Source organism: Danio rerio, chromosome 9 (genome assembly GCF_052040795.2).
Source record: "Danio rerio strain M-AB ecotype USA chromosome 9, GRCz13ab, whole genome shotgun sequence".
Taxonomy (NCBI): Eukaryota; Metazoa; Chordata; class Actinopteri; order Cypriniformes; family Danionidae; genus Danio; species Danio rerio.
Genome location: NC_141029.1, coordinates 2,722,305 through 2,750,254, shown reverse-complemented (window position 1 = coordinate 2,750,254; position 27,950 = coordinate 2,722,305). Strand labels below are relative to the sequence as shown.

Here is a 27,950-nt window from a genome sequence, read left to right as displayed (position 1 = left end):
GTGCTTGGTTTAAACATAACTTTATTCTTTCTTGAGTTATTTACAAGTTTCTGACCACTTATAAAATGTGTTCAGTGTGCTGCCCATTGTGTTAGATTGCCAATGCAACCCTCTTCACCCACTCTTCACACACTGATAGCAAGGCTGCAGGAGAAATGCCTATATTGTGTCCTCTTCCCCAAACCCAACCCTGACACGAAACAATCTGAAATTATTGTCAATATATAACAGTATTCAAAATAATTTATTGTGATATATGAGCCATTCTCCTCATAGGGATGAAAATATCGTGCTTTCATTTGCTTCCACTTCCGTCATGTTACCACAATAATAACGTATTGAAAACTTTAACACATCCTACAGGATGTTGATCAACACAACCTCCAAGCACTAGGTCATCAAAATACGCCATTGTTTGTTTTGAAAATGCCCCCTCTAGTGGAAAAAACTGTATACTGTAAACTATATACTTTTAAACAGAATTCAAAATAAGTGTAGATGTTAACATGGCCATAGAGTACTCACAGCGAGTGAAGTGACGGTCAGTATCAGACACATGAGCACATGTCTTGTTGACTGAATGTCTGTGTTCTGTCTCTCCGTCTCCTTCTCCTCCTCTTCAACCAGCAAACAGTGCGTGGATGTACATTCCTGACCACACTGACCTGAAAACAACAAAAGTTTCAACACATTCAGCTTTTTTTGCTCTTTTATAGGGTAATCGATATTTGAGAATGCTCGAGTTCTGATCATTTTACATCCTTGACATCCTAATGCAGAAAACAGCAACTTTTTGCTTTCCGTTGGTCATGCTACACAGTATAACCATAGACTGTAAAATATATGGACGTAGTATCCGTGACGTCACCCATAGGTTTCTAAAGAGCGCAAAAGAAGCCACAAGTAGGCGCAGCCAACCGTCGCCATTTTGTTCGCGTGCATCACACCCACGCCGGGATACCAAACAAGGGCAAAGAGGCGGAGAGTGAGCGGAGCTACAGACACCTGCTGACAGTTTGCTTGGACCTGGTTCAGACACACTTTACTTTGGGAGAACGCTTAATACTTTATCACCTGTGACTCGTTTGTGTTCTGACCACTTGTGCTTGGTTGTATACTATATCAATAGTGTTTAGTCTTTTAAAAACACTGCTGTAATACATTGAGCCACTAAACATTGTTCTTATGACGTTTTTCAACAGGAGGAAAACATGAATTACTTCCAAACACTTCAGATATAGTCTGTGTTAGTTAATGTAAGACTATTGATGAAATCCAGCATAACACTGTATGACAACGCTTCAGATGAGTGATCTAGAGCCCACAGCTAATCAATCTGCCAGATTCTGGAGTGCATTACAGCTCTAAATATAAATATAAACCATAAATGATCTTAAATAAGACCTATACATGTATAGAGATGGTATATAAGTATATAACTTTACTCACATGTGAAACGGAGGCCACGTGAATGGTTTGTGAGCACAATTAAGTTCACTCAGCATGCCATGCCCTCTAATAATTGTAGGAAACAAGTCCAAAAGGCAGTTGACTGTGTAAAACCACATAAAACAACATAGAAATACGATAAATATGCCGAGTTCAGTGGCTAATCTGCAGGATTCAGCTGAGGTGACGTGACGGCGACCAACGAGACCTAGCTGTCACTCAAGGGGCCACGCCCTTAATTATGCAAACTTAATATAACTTAATATAAAGGAAACGGATGAGTTCTAAAAAAATTCACCCCCCTCACAGTTGTCATGAAGGGTAATATTAACTGTATTAACCAAAATCCTTTTTTGTACCAGGCTGTAAACACCTTTTTTTCTGCTGTAAAGTTGGCCATTCTAACAGTGGGTTCAATTAAAATTTGCTCTGTTTTGGAGCCAGGAGCGGCCAGGACTAGCGGAACTTCGGATGAATTGCAGTTTTAGTTACTTCCGTATTGGCTTCCTGAGAGAGAGCGGGAGGTTGCCGCTTGAGTATAACTACAGAAGAGTCTAGCTTTAAATAGTCCAAACACTTTGCTCATTTAGGAAATTATCCAAACGCTTTCCTTATTTTTTTGAGCAACAGGCTAACGGTCTAATCTGATTCAATGATCTATGCTAAGCTAAGCTAAAAGTGCACCGGCCAGATCCTGAGATTGGCTGAGTGGATTTAAAAATGGTAAATGTCAACTCTTTAACTCTTGTGGAGTTGTAAAATGAGGCTATTTTCAAGAAAGTGGGGTGCTTCCATTACTTAAGAGTGTTTCCATCACTTGTGTCTCATGTGGTACTCATGAGGATGGACACCCAGCTACTGACTTCAGATATTTATAAGCTATTAAAAAACATAAACATCATAATTGATAGGTTTGATCCTGTTAAGCGCTGGTGTCAGTAATGCTTCTTAAGATACCCTTTCACCAATAAAACTATTTTTTCTGAACAACAGGCTAACGGTCTAATCTGATTCAATGATCTATGCTAAGCTAAGCTAAAAGTGCTACCGCCAGACCCTGAGATTGGCTGAATGTATTCAAAAACTATAAAACTCAACTCTTTAACTCTCATTGAGTTGTAAAATGAGCCTATTTAAAACAAATGGGGAGGTTTCCATCATTTGTGTCTTATGCTGTACTTCAAAATGGCCATTAACACAGGAAGATGGAAACCCAACTACTGGCTTCAGCTATTTATAAGGTACTTAAAAAAACAGCATGATTCTGCTGAGCAGTGGCGTCATGTAATGCCTCCAACGATGACCTTTAAGCAATAAAAATAATTGAGAAAGAGGCTAACGGTCTAATCTGATTTAATGATCTATGCTAAGCTAAGCTAAAAGCTAACGCGAGGTCAGCTGAATGGATTTAAAAATGGTAAAACTCAACTTTGCAACTCTTGTCGAGTTGTAAAAAGAGCCTATTTTCAAAAAAAGTGGGGTGTTTAAGGGTGTTTCCATTACGTCTTTCACTAGTGGTACTTCAAAATACACAATAATACAGAGTGATGGAAACCCAGCTACTGACTTCCGCTATTTGTAAGGTAATTAAAACAAACATCATAATTCATAGGTTTGATCCTGTTGAGCTGTGGTGCCAGTAATGCTTCCAAAGATGACCCTTCACCAATAAAACAAATTTTTTCGAGCAATAGGCTAACGGTCTAATCTGATTCAATGATCTAAGCTAAGCTAAAAGTGCTCCCTCCAGACCCCGAGATTGGCTGAATGGATTAAAAGATGGTAAATGTCAACTCTTTAGTTCTTGCGGAGTTCTAAAATGAGCCTATTTTCAAGAAAGTGGGGTGTTTCCATCACTTAAGGGTGTTTCCATCACTTGTGTCTCATGTGGTACTTTAAAATGCACAATAACACAGGATGATAGAAACCCAGCCACTGACTTCAGCGATTCATAAAGGTATTAAAAACACAAACATCATAATTCATAGGGTTTGATCTTGTTGAGCTGTGGTGTCAGTAATGCCTCCAAAGATACCCTTTCACCAATAAAACATTTTTTTTGAGAAACAGGCTAACGGTCTAATCTGATTCAATGATCTATGCTAAGCTAAGCTAAAAGTGCTACCGCCAGACCCTGAAATCGGCTGAATGGATTCAAAAACTGTAAAACTTAACTCTTTAACTCTCATTGAGTTGTAAAATGAGCCTATTTTCAAAAAAAGTGGGGTGTTTCTATCACTTGAGGGTGTTTCCATCACTTGTTTATAATGCGGTATTTTAAAATGTGCATTAATAACCAAACTTTATGTCAGTAATAACAAAAACAAAAACATCACAATTCATAGGTTTGATTCTGTTGAGATGTGGTGTCAGTAATGCCTTCAAAAACGACCTTTCACTAATAAAACGTTTTTTTCTAAGTGAGAGGCTAACGGTCTAATCTGTTTCAATTACTTAAGCTAAGCTAAGCTAAAAACGCGCCCGCCAGACCCCGAGAACAGCTTAATGAATTAAAATACGGTAAAACTGTACTCTTTAACTCTTTTGGAGATGTAAAATGAGCCAACGTTCAAAAAAGATGACCTTTCACCAATAAAGCACTTTTTATCTATGAAGAGTGTGTTTGAGGGAAGAGGAAATGAAAGAAAGAGGAAAACCTGTTTGTATGGACACTTCCTCTTTGGTGTTTGTAACATCAGGTCTGGTCTGAGGAAGAGCGCACGCACACTCGCACATCTGGCATGCTGACAAACACACAAAGATTAGATTGACATTAAGTCATTTTAAGGACTCAAACCAGCATGATATCTAGTGCTATAACTACTATTTTCATTCTCAAGTGCAGTGTTTCCCAACCCTGTTCCCGGAGGCACACCAACAGCCCTTATGTTGAATGTGTCCCTTATCTGATCCATTAACTTCAGGGTTTGGAGTCTCTTCTTCTGTTCTGATGAGTTGATTCAGGTGTGTTTGAATAGGGAGAGGTTGTAAAGTGTGTATTGTTTGTGTGCCTTCAGGTACATGGTTGGGAAACACTGCTCTTGTACAATAGTAGAATGATCTCTTGATGTTCACTGCTAGCATTTTTCTGCATTTATGGATAACCAGATGATCAACATTTCTAAAATGCACATTTTACAACCAGACCTTAGTGTTCTTTCAACACACAACTTACATTTCCAGCAACACAATCATGACTTCAGCCTTCTTAAACAAAAAACGCATACAAAATCAAATAAAATTGACAGCTTTACATGCATCCAATGTCAAAAAATACATTTCATAATGAATCATAATCTTTTCTTGATCAGCCTTAAACTATTTGTTTGATTCATTTGAAGATTTGTTCTTTCTAAACTCCTCCTTTCCTGTAGCCTCTGCTCTGATTGGTCTGTTGTGATTGGCTGACTGCTTACAACACATCCTTCATACTGTACAAAATACTGCACATACACTGTGTAATGTGAATTTTGTTTTTGACACATGCTGTGAGTGTCATACCCGTGTTGGTGCTGCCTAAAGTGCAGGTATCCTCAATGGAGCCCTGAACTGGTGCGTTGTAGGGAATCCTCAAATCTTCTTCACTGCCGGACAATGATCCAGATACAAGGTTTTGATAGTCTTGTGTTCGTCTGCTGAGCAGCGCGAGAGAGACGCCACACACCGCGATACTCACACACAACACCACCGATGTGCACATCACCTATAAAACCAGCAGTAAACACAATGTGGTTTATTCGTTTATAGAAGTCTTTTTGACCAGGGTTTTGTCAGCTTTAAAGGGACCATGAATTGAGAAATCCGCTTTTGCTTATTGGTTGATTCTAGATTGCGGTTAAGTTTGGCATCTCCAACAAGAAAGCTATTATTGTTCACAAACAAAGATGATCAAATGTAAGGGTTTTGAATAATTACACAAATTATATCAGGCTCTTTCTAAAAATGAGGTTTTAGAAAGGTGTTTTAAAGAGATTTTGCTTTGACAATATTAACTTAAAGACTAACGCGATACCTGAATCATTCAGCTTCAACTAGAATTCAATATTTAGGCATGATTTTAATTATTTATTTATTTTTTTACTCAACTAAGTTTAATGAACACTTGCATGAAACATCTTTTTTTCTGTATTAGTTGTAATTTTAGTTATAACAAATACATTTTTTTGTCTGTCTCTACATTTTGGTTGACTCTATGCATTCATTAAAAAAAGTAATCAACTTGGTTACTGTCAGCTCTGTTACTTTCAACCCTGTTACCATCAACTCGGTTATGTCAACTCAGTTACCTTCAGCCCTGTTACTGTTTGTTACTGTCAACTGTCAGCTCTGTTGAAGTCAACTCTGTTACCGTCAACTTTACTATCGTCAACTCTGTTACTGTCACATGTTACTCTCAACTCTGCTACGGTCAACTTAGTTACTGTCAGCTCTGTTAATGTCAACCCTGTTACCATCAACTGTGCTATCGTCAACTCTGTTACACCAAATCTGTTCCCTTCAGATGTTACTGTTTGTTACTGTCAACTGTTACTGTCAGCTTTGTTACAGTCAACTCCGTTACCGCCAACTTTGCTATTGTCAACTCTGTTATTGTCAGATGTTACCGTCAACTCTGTTACTGTTTGTTTCCATCAACTCGGTTACTGTCAGATCTGTTACTGTCAACCCTGTTACCGTCAACTTGGTTACCGTCAACTCAATTACAGTCAACCCTGTTACCATTAACTCTGTTACCGCCGACTTTGCTATCGTCAACTCTGTAACTGCCAACTTGGCTACTGTCAGCTGTTACCGTCAGCTCTGTTACTGTTTGTTACTGTCAGCTCTGTTAACGTTAACTTTACTATCATCAACGCTACTATTGTCAACTTGGTTACCGTCAACTTGGTTACTGTCAGCTGTTACAGTCAACTCTGTTACCCCGTTAACTGTTACCGTCAACTCTGTTACTCTCAACTGTGCTACCATCAACTCATTACAGTTATCTCTGTTACATCAACTATGTTACCGTTAGCTCTGTTACTGTTTGTTACTGTCAACTGTTACTGTCAGCACTGTTACCATCAACTCTGTTACCGTCAACTTTGCTATCGTCAACTCTGCTATTGTCAGTTTGGTTACTGTCAACTCCGTTAGCTGGTCAACTCTGTTACCCATCAACTCTGTTACCGTCAATGCTGTTACTGTCAACTGTGCTATTGTCAACTCTGTTACAGCTAACTCTGTTAGGTCAACTTTGTTACCGTTTGTTCCTGTCAACTGTTACTCTCAGCTCTGTTACAGTCAACTATGGTTTTGTCAACTCTGTTACTGTCAGCCCGGTTATCATCAACTCCTGTTACCGTCAACTTTGCTATCGTCAACTCTGCTATTGTCAACTCTGCTACTGTCAACTCTGTTACTGTCAACTTCGTTGTTGTCAACTGTTACTGTCAGATGTTACCGTCAACTGTGACAGTCAACTCCGTTATCATCAACTCTGTTACTGCCAACCTCTTTACTGTCAGCTCTATTACTATCAGCTCTGTTACTGACAGCCCTTTTACAGTCAACTCTGTTAGCGCTAAGAGAACAGGCCTTAACTCTGTTATTCAATTACTATACGATATGATGTCATGCACAGTGCCATCTTATGCGAGTTGATAATGGACATTATCAGAGGCTTATTGCTATTTTTATGATGCTTTTTCCATCCTTCCAGCTGCTATCATTCTGACGACTTTATTATTTATTAACCATGCAGACTACACAAACAGAGTGGACAAACATTTAATTGTATCAGTTTTGCACCTGTGTGGTTCCATAAAAGAAGGCAGAGTCGATGGTGTCTGGCATTCTGTGTCCTGACAGGAGAAGGACGCTCACAGCCAAAAAAGGCAAACTGCATAAGACAGAAGGAAACAAAACACAAACATTAGTTCAAGCTACTATTTTTTTTAACATTTTGGATTTAAAACTACTCTACGGTACAATAAAGACTTGAATTAACATATTTTGCTGGTTCCATTCATTTACTTATTTTTTGTACTTATACTTATCTTTATATATTTTTGTTTATGTAAAGCACTTAAAATTACCATTGTGTATGAAATGCACTATATAAATATACAGTAATATATAACACATTTATATATAAATTATTAGGACTTATATTTCCATTGTTCTTCATTCCCATTGTTCCTATATATACATACACACACACACACACATATGTGTGTGTATGTATATATATATATATATATATATATATATATATATATATATATATATATATGTGTGTGTGTGTGTGTGTGTGTGTGTGTATATATATATGTGTGTGTGTGTATATATGTGTGTATGTGTGTGTGTGTATATATATATATATATGTGTGTGTGTGTGTGTATATATGTGTGTGTGTGTGTGTGTATATTTGTATATATGTGTATATATGTATATATATATATATATATATTTATATATATATATATATATATATATATATATATATATATATATATGTGTGTGTATATGTGTGTGTATATATATGTGTGTGTGTGTGTGTGTGTGTGTGTGTGTGTGTGTATATATGTGTGTGTGTGTGTGTGTGTGTGTGTGTGTGTGTGTGTGTGTGTCTATATATATAAGGGAATGGGAAATGGGAATGAGGAACGATAGGTATAGAAGTCGTATTAATTTATTAATTTGTTTAGTATTAAATTAATTTACTAACCCCCAGCCGGTGATCACAGTGAGTCCCGGCCTAAAGTTCACCTCTTCACTTCTCATGAGGAGCAGAGAGAGGACGATGAGACCTGCAAAACAATCCACAGAGCATTCAAACACTTTAAACACAAAATATTTACAGTCATGTGAAAAAAAGTTAGGACAGGATGTGAAATCCTTCTATACGAGGACAAAAAAAATGTTCTAGGTCTCATTAATTTAGGGGTGACACGGTGGCTGTCGCTTGTTGCCTCACAGCAAGAAGGTCGCTGGCTGGGTGAGTTGGCTAGGGTTGTCAGTATGGCTGAAAACCCATATTCAAGTTTCTTTCTTGAATATAAACAAAAAATTGCATTCTAAAGGCAATACTTTTACTGGACCAGATCACATCCTGAGCAGCTGCTGTGGTGGTCATGGAGGAGTGAAGAGCATGAGGCTGATCCTTGTAAGACCCCAGTGACAGACGAGTCCTCGCATTGATCCTGAAAGGACAGCCTGTACACCAGTCGGTGACCTCTCCCATCTCTTTCATGATGGACGTCCAGCGCTCTCCAGTTCCGGCGCCTAGACTGCAGCTCTGCACAAGACGTTTGGCCAGAGGAGAAATGGTCATGCCCAACTGAGCCTGGTTTCTCACAAGGTTTTTTAATTCTTCACTTTCGCCAATTGTACCTGCAGAGCTGCGCATCGATTGATTTGCTCTTCAGTGTTTGAACTCTCAGCAGTGAAAATAAACCACACTGAACTGAACTAAACTGAACTTCAACACTGAAAACTGAAATACACCGTTTCAATTTACTTTGATCTTCTATGTGAAGCTGCTTTGCCACAATCCACATTGTACATGCGCTATACAAATAAAGATGATTTAGGGTTGTACAATAAAAATAAAAACATTCAAACAGACAAACAAGATGTAAATGCATGTTAAGTTGTTTTAATGCTGCAGTGTGAAGATGCTGTAATGTTTACTGTAGACTCACCAGGCCAGATGTAGGTGCTGTAGAGAGAGCCGTACAGCAGAGTAAAGCTCAAGACTTGCGCCACAAAACTGTCCTGCTTCACCACGAAGTTCCACACGATCATCCCAACACACACTAATAGCTGCAAACACACACACAAATACGACTTTATGCGGAAGGTGTAGTGGAGTACAGATATAAATGCATATAACCTTGGTTTTTCCTTCCTGTATTGGTCTCTCTTATAAGTTTTGAAAGTTTTATTTTAATTTATGCCAAAAATATATATGAGCATTATCACATGAGCTGCAGTATATCGACACTGGTGGGAGGCAATGGTGCACTGGCTCAAGGTCACAGGCCGAGTGCCTTAGTGTCCCACCAGTGACGATATACAGCCATCATGCACTTCTATGAGTGTGATATTGCGTTTATACAACAGTTTGGCGGCATAATCATTACAGTAGAAACCGTTGCTGCTTCACCAATGTCACTTTAGAGCTAGTGTTTGAATGATTCTCTAGCGTAATGTCTAAAGTGATCACAAAACAAGTGATTTTGCTGACATTTTAAGATTATAAGGCTGAACGACATGAAATGCCATCCGTCTACAGAGATTTTCCAGTATTTCTCAGTTGCAATCGGGATATCACAATAATTAACCCCTAAAAAACCAAAGCAAACACTAACAGATTTCTATGGTATAAATACAGCACTACAACTGACAAAAGAGAGAGAGATCGACTTAAGAATGTCACTCACCGGTTCCGTAATGATTTGTTCGGCTGTAGTTTGAATCTTACAAATACTGTTTTTTCTGCCCTAAGAACTTATTATGCGGTCTCAGACAGGCTGATGGCCTAATTATGTATAATTTGTATATGTTACTGATTGTTCTATTTATCTTTAAATAAACTACTGTCAAAAACAAAATTTAAACGTTAATTATTTTTTCAAATATAACATTTTTAACAGTATTTCACATCATATTTTTTTCTTTTGGAGAAAGGATTATTTATTTTAGTTTGGCTGGAATAATAACAATAATAATAATAAATTAAATAAATATTGTTTTTCATGTATAAAATTATTAATTTTATAAATATAAAATGAACCTATAAATTATATTTTTTTATAAAATATATATTAATTTACTTTTGCTGCTAATGTCAATATTATCAGCTCCCTTATTATTCAATTTGCTACAGAGACCAGTGTTGTTCCATGACTTTCATAATTAATAAAGTATAATTAACCTAATTAAGCCTTTCAATGTCACTTTAGGCTGAATACTAGTATCCGGCAAATTATCTAGTAAAATTAGTTTATTAGTTATTTTATATATATATATATATATATATATATATATATATATATATATATATATATATATAAATGAGCAATATCACATAAGTAGCAGTGCGATATGGCTGTGGGAGGCGTGTGTTGGCACGAGGCCGCAGGCCCTGATATACAGCCATATCACACTGCTACAAGTGTGATATTGCGTTTATACAACAGTTTGAGGGCATAATTGTATATTTATAAAACAAAATCAAACATGGAGAGTCTCAAAAACCCTTTTGTATGAGGAACTACTTTCTCCTGCCTGGATTCAAATCATAAGCTGACAGTTAAACAGCTGAGCAAGCATCTTTTAAACTTTAGATCTGTAGTGTCTGCTTGTTGCTGGCTGTATGTGGGCGGAGTAAAGGATAAAGAGGCTGTACGGGTGCTGATATAACTTAAATATATCACGGCTATCAGCCAATCAGATTCGAGAACCAGACAGAACTGTTGTATAAATATATATATGTTACTTGCTTTGTTTATTGACTGTTATTGTTCCTTTTGTATGTACTCTGACCTGTTTACCAAGTTACCTTTACATGCACACACACATACACACAGACACACACATACAAAAACACACGCAGCTGCCAGTATCTGACTGTATTGTTGTTGTTTTTGTTATTTTCCTTGTCGTTTCATTTTCTTTGTATTTGTATGATCTCAATTTGTGTGCCTTTTGTATATTCTAATAAAAAAAAGAAAAAAAGAAAGAAAAGAGTTATTAAAACTATTAAGTTTAAAAATGTGTTTAAAACATTTATGAAAAATAATTTAAGAATTACATTAATGTAGTCTTCAACTGTATATTAAAGGGAAAGTGTAGTTGACTGCATTTATAACGAACAGTTTAGTTGTGTTACTCACTAAACGCATAATTATGGTATTAAGTGGAAAAATGACAGCTTCTTCAAATCCCCGGTGAGCTCACCTGCGCCACAAAGAGGTTTATGGTGAAAATATGAGGAATCCTGTGGTATTTTCGGCTCAGTATCATGACTGTGAGACTCCACACCTGCAGACACAGAAACAAAATCAATAGAGAATAACAGGCGATGCCAGAAATTCTTCATGTTGCGGCCTGAGATTTAAATCATTTTAGCAAAGCATGTTTCCAATGTGATATATGTGAAGTTTCAGCTCAAAATACCACACTAATAATGTTTTATATCTCTCTGAAACTGACCCTTTTAGGCTTTGATTTACTTTATCCAGTTCCACAATAGTGCATGTGTTTGGACTGTGGGGGAAACCGTAGCACCCAGAGGAAACCCACGCCAACACGGGGAGAACATGCAAACTCCACACAGAAATGCCAACTGACCCATCTGAATACTTTTGAGTTCAACTGTATAGTTAAATTCCATCCATATAAACTGCAAAAAGTACTGAACCATTCATCATTTCAGAATTCCCACGTCTACGCTGGATTTCCACAGCATGTCCAACAAAACTGGTAATAACCCAGATTTACCTTCATCCTTTAATAATCACCTGCATTACAGTAAGAGGCAACACAAACAACTATTAACAGATTAGACGAACATCAACACACACTGTAGCATTTGTGTTTCTAAGAGGAAGAAGGAGACAAAAACAGTGAAGGAAGGAGAACTGAAATCAGACGTACAGCGATCTGCATAAATGACTACACCTAGGGCTGTCACGAAATCTATTTTTTTGCTGGGCGTTATTCATTGCACCCAAATTAATTGTGATAAATGATATTATTTCCACTTTATAACTCACTAAGGGTGCTTTCACACCTGTGAATTGATTCAGTTGTTCCGAAACAGAGATTACCAATGCTACATTGTTGCTCTTTGCTCTTGGAGCGGTTCGCTTTCACACTGCAAAGTTTCTAATCGAACCAAAAGAGCTAAAACAAGTCACGTGTGAGTAAACTCTCCACACATTGGTCAGGGTGTCAGGGTTTATTTTGCAGAGTCCCGGTCAGCTTTCAGGAGAGGTGGTGGTTTGGTGGTGTTTGACAAGGTGCGCGCAGCGTGTCTGAAGAGTGAGGAGAGATGCGGTGGGGAGGGGTAAGAAGGGTGCGCGACGATGCCTATTTGAGGACCGGGAGGGAGACGCGAGATTACCCGGAGATCATCACTCGTTTGTGGGCATCCGGAGACTCGCGAAACTTCCCGCCACACTCATAATTCTCTCTTCATATAGCCGTATGCCTATTACATATCCATAAAACAGTGTGATATAACCGCGCTCGGATCGGATCGCTTTTTCACTGCAATCGAACCACTCCAGAGTTCGTTTCAATCGAGCCGAGACCACCTCACTCAAGCGATCTCGGAGCGATTGATTTGATCCGACAGCGATTGGCGGTTTCACATATGCCAAACGAACCGCGCTAACTGGACAAACGAGACAGGTTCCGAAACAAAAGTGTAGGTGTGAAAGCACCCTAATAAAAAATGAAAAAGTTTTACAACATAATGGTGTAATAATGAAGGTACACAGTTTCAAACATTTTATTTTTAGAAATATTAAGACATTTGAAATTGGAACATGAAAAAAATATCTTAAAACAAATAAATAATTATAAATAATAGATGTAAACAAAAAAAGTGGAAGAACAAAATAACGTTTAAATCAAAAGACTTTTAAAGCATCTTAGGCGTGCATATATTTGAGAAAAAATATTATATGAGCAATATCACATGAGTAGCAGTGTGATATGGCTGTGTATTGGCACTGGTGGGAGGCGTGCGTTGGCTTGAGGCTGCAGGCTGAGTGTCTTAGTATGCCATCAGTGATGATATACAGCCACATCACACTGCTACGAGTGCGATATTGTGTTTATACAACAGTTTGACGGCATAAATGTGTATATATGAAAATCAAACACGGAGAGTCTCAAACATCTTTTTGTAAACTATTATGTTTAGAAATGTGTTCTCTCTGTTAAACAGAAATTGGGGAAAATATAGTTAAATATATTATTGTAAAGCATCCCACAAAAAATATGAATTTAAAATTAAAAATAATATCTAAAAGATCTTTGTATGTGTGAGTGAAGGAACACACTGACCAGTGCGAAGAGGCTGATAATGCTGATGTCGAAGCTGACGTTCTGCAGAGCAGAGGCCAGCGGAGCTGAATCCATCCACGGGATGGTCAACAACCACGCAGACACGTACATGATGGGGGCGGACAGAAACGTGCTGACCACCATACCTGAGGTCACCTGACACAGAAAAACAGCACAGATGAGATGAAGATGATGGAGAGGCTTTACTTACTTGGAGTTTTGGTCTCTTTTCTAGTCCATCTATCTAAAAACTCTTAAAGTGCACAGGAAATTAAAACTAATCATATGATTATGTTAGAGCACATTGCTAGTTTTGTGGCGAATAATTAATCTGTGTGTGTCATTAAAGGCGTGGTCCAGAATGTAATTTTAAGGCTTGGTTGTGTTTATAAGATGCAAAGCAATGTGTGCTCATATTTCACATGAAGAAAATAAGGTTCTTTTTTCATGAATCTCACTTTGATTATATACAGCTACTCAGCTAACATGAAAACCACTGTCATATTTCCTAGTTCCTCTGAAAGGCCCGGCCTCAAGTGACTCTGATTGGTCATCTATCATAATGTGCTGTGATTCCCGGATCGGCTCCACGTCATGCCTGTACAAGCACGCGCTTTTGTGCTGGGTAAACAGCCAGTCAACCTCATGCCTGCTCTCTACAATAAAATCTGACAAGAGTCTGTAACAAGTGAAAATGAGCTGCGGCTCCTTTAAGAGAGATCGCAGAGAGATAAGTTAAGCGATTTAAGAGAGGTGAGTTAGGCAAGCTCTCCTTTATTTTTTTTTTACTCAACGCATTACATGACGTCTTTCACATATATTCAGAATATGCATGTGTAGGTAATATGAATCATTCACATATCTTTTGCAAGTTCATTATCCGAGATGTAGAACGCAGGAAAAGCTGCCTATAGAAAGAGATACACGTGCTGGTGAAGAGTGTGGGTGTTTACAGCGGTTTGACTGATAAATAGATAAATAAAAAATTAACGTAATTGAATCACACTTTTTTTGTAATTAATCATGATTAATCATGAAACACCGTATTTATTACAGAAATAAAACACAGGCATTAAATGGCGTTTAAATTTCAAAACAATCAATGCCAATAACAAACAAAAATGATTTTTAAATGTTGGATTCTAAGTGGACTACACACACACACACACACACGCACACAACACGTGCAGTACAGCGGACCCGGTGAGTGAGGGATCCCTTCAGATTCATCAACATACACGATCGCGATCATTAAATTTGCTTAAACTACGTGCTCTAAAGTCTGGTTGTATTTTACAAGCAAGGATTCTGACACAGCAACGTGAAACTTATGAAATGTGAGGGCTCATGGACGCAGCTTAAAGGGCCATGAAACCCCCTCGTTTCAGCAGTGTGTTTTCACACCTCTACTTTGTAAAAAGTCAGAAAAGTGGGCGTGTCCAGCTCTGTTTAGGGGGGAGTGTCGGAGGAAGAAAAGCGGCAAGGTATGGGAGTGTCTATTTGGGCGCACTGAATTTCAGAGTCAAAACACACAACCACAGCGGACAATGTGACTGTGTTTACATGGACATCTGTAGTCAAATTATTTGCCAAATTATTAAATGGTGGACTTTAACTGCAGTTTGGCTTTTTCATTCAGGGAATTCATTAATGTCCCTCGCGACAAACGAGATATTTGATTCGAGGAACAGCTCTAAGCGTGTATTTTTCATGCAATGTTTGATACCGCACGGCGAATGAGAGAAAAAAAACTCAGCATTTCCCGGAAACTTAGATGCACACGGCAGGTAGCGTCAGAAAGCCGCGTGTGTTATTCCGGTCACAAAATCCAACACGAGGTTATAGTTTGGTTGTAACTGTTAGTGCTAACTATTGCACTCGGTGCAATAGTTTGCTTGATACGAATAAAATACGAACTGAATAAACAAAGAGCACTGGTCGCTCACTTACCAAATCTGTAGAGACAGGACAATCACCAGCAACTAGAGCCGCGTCTTTATTAAGAGGAGACTACAAGCGAATCCGGATCTCAGCGTTTGCAGATGAGAACAGCTCTCAGGTAAACAATAATCCTCCTTAGACACGTAAGTTATTGTTGTCGAGCGTCGTGTACACTGTAATCCACGCGCGAGTCTGCGCTCTCACAGAGAGAAAATAAAAACGAAACTTAACTGCAGCAAACTATAAAAGCAACACTTCACGCTTGTTTTGCCAACACAACGTGGCGTCTCTGTCGTCTAAACACTGTGACAGTAATGAATATTAATGAAGTTGCACAATAGAGCGCGCTGATTGGTTTGTACCAAGCCTTACTCATGCATTAATGCATCACACTGTAAGACGTAATAAGACACACTCTGGCACAGACGTCCAGTCTGCACGCTGGAATACACGCTATTATGTCATGACCGTGACGCAGCTTCAAAAATTCGTTTCAAACAGGAAGTACGAATTTGCTTGAAATAACGCAAAAACAACCAATTTACACTTTTTAGTGAAATATAGGTGTCCTAATAGTCTTTTTAGCAGTGTGGGACACATATACGACTGTCAACAGCTCAAAAAATGTGTTTTGGTGTTTTGTGACCCTTTAAAGGCAGAGAATAGGGCTGTATTTGACAGCTTGCGACTTCATCTGCCATTTTCACTGAGTACATTTATATGGACACCAATACTCTGCTTCTATCATTAAGATAATACTGATTAAGAGTCGACCACGTAAACAGCAATTTTTGATTACCTTAAAGGACCAGCCGAGTCACGAAATGCTGAGGTTTCTTTCCATATGCCATGCGGTATCAAATTCCATTAAAACATCCTGAATGAAAATCTGCTGAATGAGAGTGAACTGCTGAACTACAGTTAAAGTCTAAAGATTCAAAATGAAACACCTGCATGTAACTCTGGAGGAAACGCCTGGTGATGCCACGTTAATTGTTTTATACTGAAACTTTCCTTCTAAAAGCGAGGCCTTGGTCTTATCCAAATTTCTTTGCGTGTTAAACACACGCAGGGCCGGGGCAAACTAAACTGGCGCTCTAGGCAAACGGCAATCACGCTGCCCTCAACCTGAAAGTGAAAAAGAAAGTGACCGGTTTGCTCATGAAAGCGAGGGCCATGAGGGAGAGGGTGGGTGTAGCTGATGAAAGTGAAGACCTGGGGGTTCGCTCACTATTCTGCTGCCCAAGGCAGCCGCCTAGGTCGCCTCTATGCACACACCATCTCTGAACACATGTCGGCCACAACAGGAAATAAAAAAACACCTGCAATTGCGTCATTTTTTTAACACGTTGAATATTTTAAATTAACCAAATGCGTTAACACGCTAATTTTGACAGCCCTAACAAATATGAATTTGTAGCTAATTTGTTAGCAGTGCCAAACAGCATTTCCCGTCGTTTACATCTTTGCTACAGCATACCTTTAACGCTAGACACTGTACATGTCATGATCAATTTTAACAAATAAAAACACTTACAGGTCGTGGCTCAGAGTACATAGCTTCTGCTCCTTCTCTGAGGAGATTTTAACCGAATCCAGCCCTGATGATGATGGCCCTGCTGTGCAGTGTGTGTGAGCGCGGTAAAAGTATCTTTGTGATCTCACTGGTCCTGAAGTATTTTTTGTAGTCCCCAAAATTTGTTCATTCTAGGCTTTGCTAAGCTAACTCTGTAAAAGCCAAGTCTCCCTTTGCATTGAGCATTTTACATTCAGAGATGCTGTTTATGTTCACACAGCAACAATACACATCAACTAAAGTTTAAAATATAAAATCGTGGTGGACCACCCCTTTAATACAAGTGTTACTGTGCAAAAACACATCTAAACAAGATACATACCACCTCCAGCTCCATGTTGTAATGAGCTGCATAAATGGCCACACTGGGTGCGGTGGGAAAGACTCCGTACAGAAAGGCGTAGTTTGACAGACTGGTGTGGTTCAGCGTACTTCTGTTTGTATTGTCCAAAACTTCCACCATCCCTCTGCAGATCAGAGGCATCATCAGCCTAAAGAGACCACGGAGAGAAAACACAAAAACATTAACATTAAGCACAGAATGTTTGGTCATCAACAGTGTGTTGGGTAATGCATTACAAGTATGTAATCAGAATACTTTTTTCAAGTAACTAGTAAAGTAATTCATAACTTTTTAATTTCCAAAGAAAAAAAAAAGACTTCCAAAATTAAAAAGGAATAAATAAATAAAATAAAACAAAAAAACAGTTACTCTGATTTAGGGGTGTCAAAATTAATAGTTTTTTCAATGCACCGCGATGCAGACGCGGACAATTAGGTATCGGTTCAGTAATAATCATAACCGGTTAATACTGACGTCATTTACCTCATATGCGCTCTGTCGCGAGAGAGACGATCACGAGTATTTACAACGCTCTAACTACTTAATACTCATGAACTGTGCACAATTTCACTGTGTGTGTTTGAGAATGAAAGTAGCCTACCCCATCTCTCTCTTTCTCTCTCTCTCTCGCTCTCGCTTTGTCTCTGTCTCTCTCTCTTTCTCACACACACACACACACACACACACACACACAGTGGCCCATTTGACCTGCTGGCGTGACTTTTCTTTTTCTCTCGACTGTTTTACAGCGTTACTTTTGGATACAGAAACGAGCGCATGTCTGCAGAGTTTTCTCCACCGTGTCTATCATAGATCAGCTGTGAGATCGCCGCTGCCGCCTGCCGCTTATCATTCATCTGAAAAGCGCAGCACGCAAGAGCCAATCGCAACCGTTTTTGTTGAGGGTGTAACCAAACAAAGGGGTGTAATAGAACTAGACAAGGATCAGATATTGAGCTGGATATTTATATTTGTTTATATTATTTGCTAAATGCTCGTTTTTTTAAAAAGTTACAGTTTATATATCTGACTGTTTGTATTAAATGACACAATTGTATTACAAATAATAGCCTATATAAATATAAATATATCCATACATTTTAATACAAGAGCTGCTGCTGTGAAGAAAATATAAAAGCATCGTCAATGCACCGTAATGCACCGAAATATCGAATTGAACCGAATCGATGGCATGATAATCATAACCGAACCGAACCGTGAGACTAGTGTAGGTTCACAGCTCTACTCTGATTTCCCAATTACTGATTGACAGCTCTTCTGTTGCCATGTTGAGAGAAACAAGTTCAAAAAAAGTTTTAATAGATTTTACATACAGCCACTGTTGCGGAATTCTTTGTGTCTTGATGAATTTCTGATGAATGCATTACTCTCATTTTTATGCTTATTTGAGTGATTTCAGTATTATTATTATTATTATCTATTGTATTATTACACATACCTGCAGCATTATCATCACGTATGAGTGCTTTGGTAAATGAAAAAGTAATTCCGTGTAAATGCAGTCAGAGATGAGAAGATAAATTAGAACAGCAGCATTAATGTCACAATGAAGGTAGATTTATGGATGCAAGGCCATAAGGACACCTGCGTTCGGTTCTGTAACTCATGATAAGGCACCTGCACATGGGCCCACACTCATTTGTGATGACATCTAAAAAATATGAGTACCCGTGAACTTCAGCTGAACTTACAGTTGACAGCTCAGTGGACAGTGAACAAGATATATTGTTGAGCATTGTTTTTTGGCATCGCTTTTGAAACAGGAAGGAAAGGCCTTAACTGGACATGGGTAAGACCCCGGCGGGCACCTGAGAGATCCTATTAGCGGAGAAGTTGATGGAGGTGTATAATGTTTAAATTTGGGTGGAGTATTAAGACACAGAAATGTATTTAAACAGTCTATGCCTATGTTCGGCAGACACTCGAATGACCTGTCTCTGTTGTTACTGATGCTGTAACAATAAACTGCTTTGCCTAAAGACTTTGCAGATCTCAGACTTTGTCATTTTTTGAAAAGTTTCACTTAGAGACTTAGATTATTTTGCAGACCAGAATCTTTTTTCCACAACACTACAAAACAAAACAAGTCGGGATAGTATGGAAAACAAAAATAAAAAAGTAGTCATTTCTACATTTACTTTGACTTGTATTTCATTGCAGACAATACAACAAACATTATTTAATGTGTTCCTAGTAGGCTTGGGCGGTAATACGGTAATATGTTATACCGCGGGATGTAAAAATAATATCAGATTCAATACCGTTTTACCATCATAAAAACAATGCACTTATATAGGAGACAAGTATTAAATTCTAAATTAAAAAAATACAAATAAAAATATTAAATATTATTTATTAAATGCCTACAAATGCGTATGCGTGATTGTCATCATGGGACGGTGTGGAGGATAAAGAGAGAGGTGAAGTAAGATGGCGAGTCGCGCACCAAGTGACCTGGTCTCGAAAAAAAACCCCAACCTCTGCAGTTTGGCAGTATTTCGGGTTACAACCAAACGAGAAGGGAGACGTGGTAAATACGAACTAGAGGTCTGCATTCCCGCTGCTGTACCACGGGAGCCACGGGACCCAACCAACTGTCTTACCGTGGGGGAGTGGTTGGTTACTCTGGTGTAATTTGAACGGGAGCGGGCGCGCGGCCTAACAATATCACTCCCGAGCAACTGCGCATCCGCATATACGGTATTCAGTTTATGAATGGTTTAGGCCCAAGCCAACAGTGGTGACGCTGTCTGAGCTTTACATCATTTTACTTTATTATGCACGGTAATACCGTATACTGAAGTGAAATAGGGAGGAGGTTTGAAAGTATTTGGATACAGCGCAAGCCTAGTTCCTAGTGATTTTTATTTATTTATTTTTTCAAAATAAAGACACATTCCAATTTTGGTTCTGGCAACAGTGACAGGAGCAGTTTATGGCTAGTAATCATATAAATTGGAAAAAACGATGATGTGATTTGTAACAGGTGATGTCAACAGGTCAGGGGATTGTAATTATGATTTGGTACAAAAGCAGCATCAAAGAAAGGTCTAGTCCTTAAGGAGCAGAGATGGGCTGTGGATCACCAGTTTGCCAACAAATTAATGAGAAAATGATCAAAATGTTCAAAAACAATGTTCCTCAAAGAAAGAGAAGAAATGACCGACTCACAGTTTGGCTGTAATAAGAAGAATCAGTGCCACAACAGTAGTGCGGGTCAGTTTTTTCAGCTGGCCCACCATGGACAGCCCCAAATAAAACAGCGCTGCACCTCCAAACGAGTTGGCCAGACCATCTACAAACTGCTCCATGAAGGCGGGGATTTTTTGGCACAGCAGGAAGTGGGACACGAGCCCGATCATCACCATGAAGACGATGGGGTTCTTGAACACCTGCAGGACCACCAGACCCAGCACGTGCAGTTTGCTCTGCTGGCTGGGTTCTCCGTTTTTCCTCCGCTGAACCTCACAGAACATGAAGCCCAGTGGGTTTAAGACCATGAGGGAGACTGGAGCCACCAGGTAGATGTACTGCAGGTACTCGGGGTGTGTGCTGCGGTATAACGCCTCCACTGTGGAAAAACAAGAAGAGAATTTTTAACACAGTTATTAAGAGAATAGTCAACAAAAAAAGATAAAAAAAATTCTGCCATCAGTGAAATGCATCTTTCTTTCTTTCTTTCTTTTCTTTCTTTTTAGATTTTTCTTTTTTTTATTATTTCTAATCTGACTTTTTTTCTTTCTTTTATCTTTTCTTATATTCTCTTTTTTCTTTTCATTCTTTCTATTCTTTCTTTTACTTTCTATTCTTTATTTCTCTTTCTATTCTCTTACTTTTTCTTTCTCTTTTTTTCTTCTCGTTCTTTCTATTCTATTTTTTCTTTTTTCTTTCTATTCTTTTTCTATTCATTCTTTTCTTTTTTTATTTTCCTTTCTATTCGTTCTTACTTTTTTTCTTATTCTTTCTTACATTCTTTTTTCTTTCTTTTACTTTCTTTCTCATTTTTCTTTCTATTTTCTTTTCTTTCTATTTATTCTTGTTTCTTTTTTCTTTCTATTGTTTCTTTTATTTCTATTCTTTCCTTTCTATTCATTCTTTTTCTTGCTTACTCTTTTTCTTTTTTCTTTCTATTTATTCTTAAATTCTCTTTTTTCTTTTCTTTCACACTTTTTTTCTTTCTTTCTTTCTCTTTCTTTCTTTCTTTCTTTCTTTCTTTCTTTCTATTCATTCTTACATTTTTTCTTTCTATTGTTTCTTACTTTTTTCTATTTATTCTTAACTTTTCTTTCTTTCTATTGTTTCTTTCTTTCCCTTTTCCTTCCTTTTTCTTTCTTTTCTTTTTCTGTTTTCTTTCTTTTTTCTTAATTGTCTTTTTTTCTATTCTTTTTTTCTGTTCTTTTTATTTTTTTCTTTCTTTCTCTTTCTTACTTTTTTTCTTTCTCTTTTCAAATTTTTCTTTCTTTTATTCTTCCTTTCTTTTTTATATTTTTCTTTGTCTTTCTTTCTATTCTCTCACTTTTCTATACTTTCTTTTCTTTCAAAAGCGATACAAAAAAAAATCTGTTTCTAAACTTCACCTTTGTTCCGAAGCCACATCACTATTTCCTTCTTTACAAAAGTAGACATTCAGCACAACGTCAGAGGTGATCTTTTATGTAAACTGACATTTTATAAACTTTGTTTTTTGTCTTTATAGTCCGCATGAACCAGAAGCCGCATCCATTTTTTTTTTTTGTGATGCAGTTCCGAGAGAAACTGAATATTAAATGAGAAAACAGTGGGCGTGGCTTGTTTTTTTTTCTACTGTGAGCTGATTGGATGTAGTAAAGTAGGCATTTCATTCAGAAAGGTCGGGAAAACAGCCTAACAGACTCCTCATGCTCACCATTTCTGTTTGTTGTCAAAACTGACAGCTAACACAAACAGGAAGTGCATTTTCAGATTCAATTCTAGATTATAAGGGCAAACGTTTGTTTTTTTCTTAATGACTACACAGATGAATTGTTCACCACAAAGCTAGCAAAGTGAGATAACAAAATCAATATGGTTTTGATTTCATGTGTACTTTAAGTCATGTTTAAATATGAACAATGCTGCATTTGATTTTATTACACAAAAACAAACCGGTTGACATTCATGAAAAGATTTCCTGGAGCAAAAGGAGGAAGATAATTCGAGTCTAGACGGTAGTTGGCTGATGATAGAAACAAAAAGGTAAATTCCCTCTCTTTGGGACTTTCAGGATTGAAATGGTATGTGGCAAATATCTAAAACATGTAAAAGGAAAACTCCCTCTCTTTAGGTCTTTTAGTAAAGTTTCTTATATTTTTAGTTCCGTAAGACATTTTAAAGGGATAGTTCACACAAAAATGAAAACTTTCTCCTCATTTACGTGGTTTTAAACCGAGTTTCTTTCTTGCTTTGAACAAATAAGGAGATATTTGGAGGAATGCTGGATATCTGTAAACACTGACTTCCGATGAAGCCACCGATTGACTTCCAATGATGCAGGCTGCCTGTGTGCAGATAAAATCGTTTTAAGATATTTTTTTTTACATACGTCAATTAGACTTTTAAATATGTAATATTTGTCTTGACTGTGGGGGAAACCGGAGCACCCAGAGGAAACCCACAAGAACGCAGGGAGAACATGCAAACTCCACACAGAAACGCCAACTGAGCCGAGGTTCGAACCTGCGACCCAGTGACCTTTTTGCTGTGAGGCGAACGTGCTACCCACTGCGCCACCGTTATTTTATTATATATTTTTGAAATACATGCATTTTAAATTACTTAAAATTACTAATATTATTAAAGTACTAATAAATATTTTAAAATAATGTTATTATTTAACTATTCATTTAAATATTAATAATAATAAATTATTGATGTATTTAATAATTAAATAATTTTATTTAAATAAAGAAAGGCATTGTCATTTTTGCAGATTACATTTCAAAATAAATTTTGCTCCTAATATGCTTGCTTTCCATATGCACTGTAAAAAATGATGAGCTCCACACAATTGATTTGTGTTGGGACAACATAAAGGAATTAAGTTAATCAAGCTTAAGTTAATTAAGTTGTCCCAAACAAGACTCAAAATATAGTGTCATTTCAACTCGTTTTAAATAAGTCATTTGAACAAACAGCAAACATCATTTCTTTAAGTGTACTTTTCTACTCACCAATAGGGAATCCAAGAGCAAAGTCATTACTCTGCGTTGCAAAAATGGGGAACAGGCCAGCTTTGGAGTAACGGCTCTCTCGATTCCCCACCAAGAGCGTTAATACACATACGAAAAAGAAAACGGTCACTTTGGCCACCAGGATACTAAAGAAAAAGGGCCAGATCACGTCCCCAAAGTCCAGCAACACCATGTTTTTGAAAAGCAGAGCCGGAAGAGCAAACTTGGACACAAAACTGCCCAGTCCTTTAGCTTGAGTCGCCAGGATGATGTTGGTGCGTCCCGCCACATATCCGCAGAGAATTATCCCGAAACATTCGAGCAGGGCCGGGAGGAGTTTGTCGATGGACATGCTAGGCGGGACGGTCGGAGCGCCAGATTCATCCCTGCTGGAGACGGAGACGTTCCCCAACAGATCCTCCATCCTGAGCTTTACTGCAATCAGGAAGTAACTAAATATGAAGGGTAAAAGCAGAAAAAAGTAGTATTCGACTTTATGTTAGGACACACTCATATGAGTTTTGTTAATATGAGTCAATTTGTAGTTTAAAATTCTTCGCACTCAAGTTACATTTTTTTACATACTTTTTAAGTGATGCTAAATGATTTCACATGTCTTTATTTTCACTTCACTCAGTTTGGGTGGAATACAGTGGTGTGAAAAAGTATTTCATTTCTCAAATATTTCCAACTTGCCTCAGTTACAGTGAGTGTACATGTGTTTATAGAGACTGGGCAAAAATAGTTTGCATGGCAGAGTTCCAATCAAAACAGCATCAGGTACAAAGTCAGCTATGCTAATTAACGTAAGTATTATTGACTAGCATACTATGAGGAGAAAATATATCGTAAGATGAAGGAGGAGGCATTGAAAATGAATCCAAAGAATGTTGATGAACTCTGGGAGTCCTGCAAGAACTCTTTCTTCACCATTCCAGATGACTTTATTAATCAGTGATTTGAGTCAGTGCAGAGATGTATGGATGCAGTCCTCCAAGCTCATGATGGAGTCAGACACAATATTCATTCTGTCTCCACTGCAGCAGGACTTTATATTCTATACTGGACATTATTTCTGTTAAGTGATGAGACTTTAGTCTAAGCAAAGTCAGACCTTACTGTCCTAATGAAATCATTCAAAATTGTTTTTTATTTGGGAAAATAAGCGTCATCTAGAGGCCTTTGCCTTTCATATAATCCACTTCTGACATCGAATGACCAACTAGAAGTCAAGCTATTATTTGTTGTTCCCAAACCTTGGATAGGCGAAAAGACTTTTGTCAGGTAGTGTAGTATGGTTTAAAAAAAACATAGTATTTAATTTATATTTTGCTAATATGTTTCATATAAGAGCAGAAGGTAGTTACTGGACGATTAATTACATGTAACGTACCAAATATTCATAATACTTTCTGAAACTGTAGGTTGTACAAGTAAACAACACCATATAAGTATACAGTAGTCAAAATTTGAAGTGATTTGAACTGAAATTGAAGTTGGTTTTATTTTCGCACATTCAGACTTTTATCTCTATAATAACATTTTAAAAAGTATTATTTGCCCACCGATTGCTTTTAACCCTGATTTTCCAATATCTTTCCAAAATATTGTTTTTTCAAATTGATCCAAATCAGGGATTAAAAATTATCGTGCCTCTTCACAGACAGCACACTTAAATCCTTCCAAAAAATTTCAAATCAATATGATATACCACAATCCAATTTTTTCAAATACCTTCAGCTGCGTCATTTTATTAAATCTTTGTCCGATAAGGGTAAACTGAGATTTTAACTTGTAGCCATAGAGCAAATTGTAACAAACAGTATTGCCAAAGGGCTAATATCCACAATATCTGTCTAACTTCAATATCTGAGAGTTTGAAGTGTGTGTGGGAAAAAGATTTGGGTCACGAAATTGAAGATACAGATTTTGTTCTGAAATATGTAAAAACTTGTATTCTAAATGTACTTCACTGGGTGTTCATGAGCTCAATTATAAATTCATTAACAGAGTTTATCCAACACCCTTGCATCTGACAAAGATTTATAGAAACTCCTCTGATCTTTGTTTTCACTGCAAAAAAAGGCAGAGGAACATTCCTTCATTGTTTCTGGTATTGTGACAAAATCATCTCTTTTTGGAAGAAAGTACATCATTTTCTACAAGGACTCGTTCAGATAAAATTCAGTTTTTCTCTAGAATTGTATTTGTTGTATGATGGAGTAGAGAATGTGTTGGATCCCCACACCAAACACCTGTTCTTAATTTTGGTCTATCTGGCAAAGAAATGTACTTTTATTGTGGTCATCTCCTCCGGTGCCTTCCTTTAAAATGTGGTTGTCTCAAGTATGTGCGTAATTTCCACTTGAGAAACTCACTTATGATATACATCAAAAGTCAGATGTCTTCTGGCAGCTATGGACACCTTTTTGGCATTACATCAATAATTTCTCCTGATTTTCTACTCTATGATATATATGAACAATTTTACACGAGTAGCAGTGTGATATGGCTGTATATCGGCACTGGGGGGTGGCGTGTGTTGACATGAGGCCGCAGGCAGAGTGCCTTAGTGCCCCCACCAGTGCCGATATACAGCCATATCACACTGCTACGAGTGGGATATTGCGTTTATACAACAGTTTGACAGCATAATTGTGTATATAAAAACAAAATCAAACATGGAGAGTCTCAAAAAGCCTTTTGTATGAGGAACTACTTTCTTCCGGATTCAAATCATAAGCTGACAGTTAAACAGTTGAGCAAGCATCTTTTAAACTTCAGACGTGTAGTGTCTGCTTTTTGCTGGCTGTATGTAGGCGGATTAATACACAAAGGGTAAAGAGGCTGTAGGAGTTCTGATATTGCAGAATATCGCACGGCTATCAGCCAATCAGATTTGAGAACCAGAGAGAACTGTTGTGTGTGTGTGTGTGTGTGTGTGTGTGTGTATATATATATATATATATATATATATATATATATATATATATATATATATATATATATATATATATATATATATATATATACACACACACACACATATATACATATATATATATATATATGTGTGTGTGTGTGTTTGTGTTTATATATATATGCTGACTGTATTACCATGTTTACTTGTTTGTATATGTCCCCTTTTTATTTTTATTTTTTTTTACTTTCCCACTGTATGATTGATACTGTATTTGTATGTGCTGCTGTATCAAAAAAACCGACGACTAATTAAAAAAAAAAAAAAAAGTATTATTTGCCAATCCTAAAGAGTGAAATGACTAACAGCCAATGGCTATCAAAATACAACACTGTTCAACGGTGCTAATGTTGTTTTGAAGCCATATTTACACGGAATTTCAGTCTGAATATTCAAAGTACCAAGGTAAACAATATATGTCACAAGTTGTCAACCGAATGTGCGAATAAAAGACCAACTTCACCTCAATGAATCATATTAGCAGCCAATGACCATCAAAGTACAACTTTTCAGTCAATAAATAGTGCTAATGTTGTTTTAAAGCCATACACGCAATTTCAGACCGAATATTTAAAGTACATTACTTAATGGGAACATTCACAAATTTTAACTGTTAGAAAATAAACGAATGTGCGAGTATAAAACCAACTTTACCTCAGTCACTTCGAGGGTTGACTACTGTAACGTTAATGCGTTTCCTATTAGCATGGTGTGTGTATTTACATTATTAGCAAAGTAAAATGTAGCATGTGAAAGGGCTGAATCTCTGAACACCTGCTGTCCTGAGATCAGCGTGTCGTGTTGAGTTGTTGACAGACTCACCGGATCAGCTGATTCTGGGGTAAATCCGATCGGGGAAACACAGTAACACACTTTCAGTCATGTTGTCTCCTCTCAGATCCACAACTGCTCTTCCGCATCGGCTTTCCTCTGTTTGTGTGTGACTGTGTGTGTGGGGGGGGCTGTAGCATGTGTCTTCTTATCTGAAAACGCGCACACACACACACACACACACTGCTGCGGTGAAGCAACCATTACGAAAAGAACTTCAGCGCGCCAATAGAAACGCGAAGACAGTGCGCATGCGCATGTTTTTTTTCACGTGGTCCGTTTCATTATTATTTTATCAAATTAAACAAAAGCAAATGTATACATATATACATCTTTAACAGTACATACAAATACAACAAAATAAATAAATAAATACAAATTATTCAAGTATATAAAGTGCCTGTATATAGTCTTATACAATACTCAAAAGGATTGAGCAACGTAGCTACACAAAGCATGTCCAAAATATATCAAGTTTACTTTTCAAATAACTTAACTTTTTAGCCACTATGACTGTATCTTTGTATTTCTTTCTATTAATCCGTTGAAAAGAGTCC

The 27,950-nt window shown here is 37.5% G+C and overlaps 1 protein-coding gene across 2 annotated transcripts in view; it reads right to left on the bottom strand.

Annotated features, from left to right (window-relative positions):
* The window catches only part of gpr155a (G protein-coupled receptor 155a), a 34,103-nt gene extending 6,587 nt beyond the window's left edge, over positions 1-27,516 (bottom strand). The window contains exons 1-12 of one of the 2 annotated variants that reach the window (XM_087267424.1): positions 27,385-27,516; positions 23,583-24,034; positions 20,566-20,965; positions 17,353-17,521; positions 13,514-13,669; positions 11,396-11,479; positions 9,136-9,256; positions 8,160-8,241; positions 7,240-7,330; positions 4,951-5,152; positions 4,107-4,193; positions 526-665 (exon numbers count right to left, since the gene is read on the bottom strand). In XM_087267424.1, coding sequence (XP_087123550.1) covers positions 526-665; positions 4,107-4,193; positions 4,951-5,152; positions 7,240-7,330; positions 8,160-8,241; positions 9,136-9,256; positions 11,396-11,479; positions 13,514-13,669; positions 17,353-17,521; positions 20,566-20,965; positions 23,583-24,006 — 1,956 coding nt within the window. In that variant the 5' untranslated portion in view covers positions 24,007-24,034; positions 27,385-27,516. The remainder of the gene's footprint in view (positions 1-525; positions 666-4,106; positions 4,194-4,950; positions 5,153-7,239; positions 7,331-8,159; positions 8,242-9,135; positions 9,257-11,395; positions 11,480-13,513; positions 13,670-17,352; positions 17,522-20,565; positions 20,966-23,582; positions 24,035-27,384) is intronic. The other variant, XM_087267426.1, reaches the window with a different exon arrangement.
* Between the last annotated feature and the right edge of the window lie 434 nt (positions 27,517-27,950).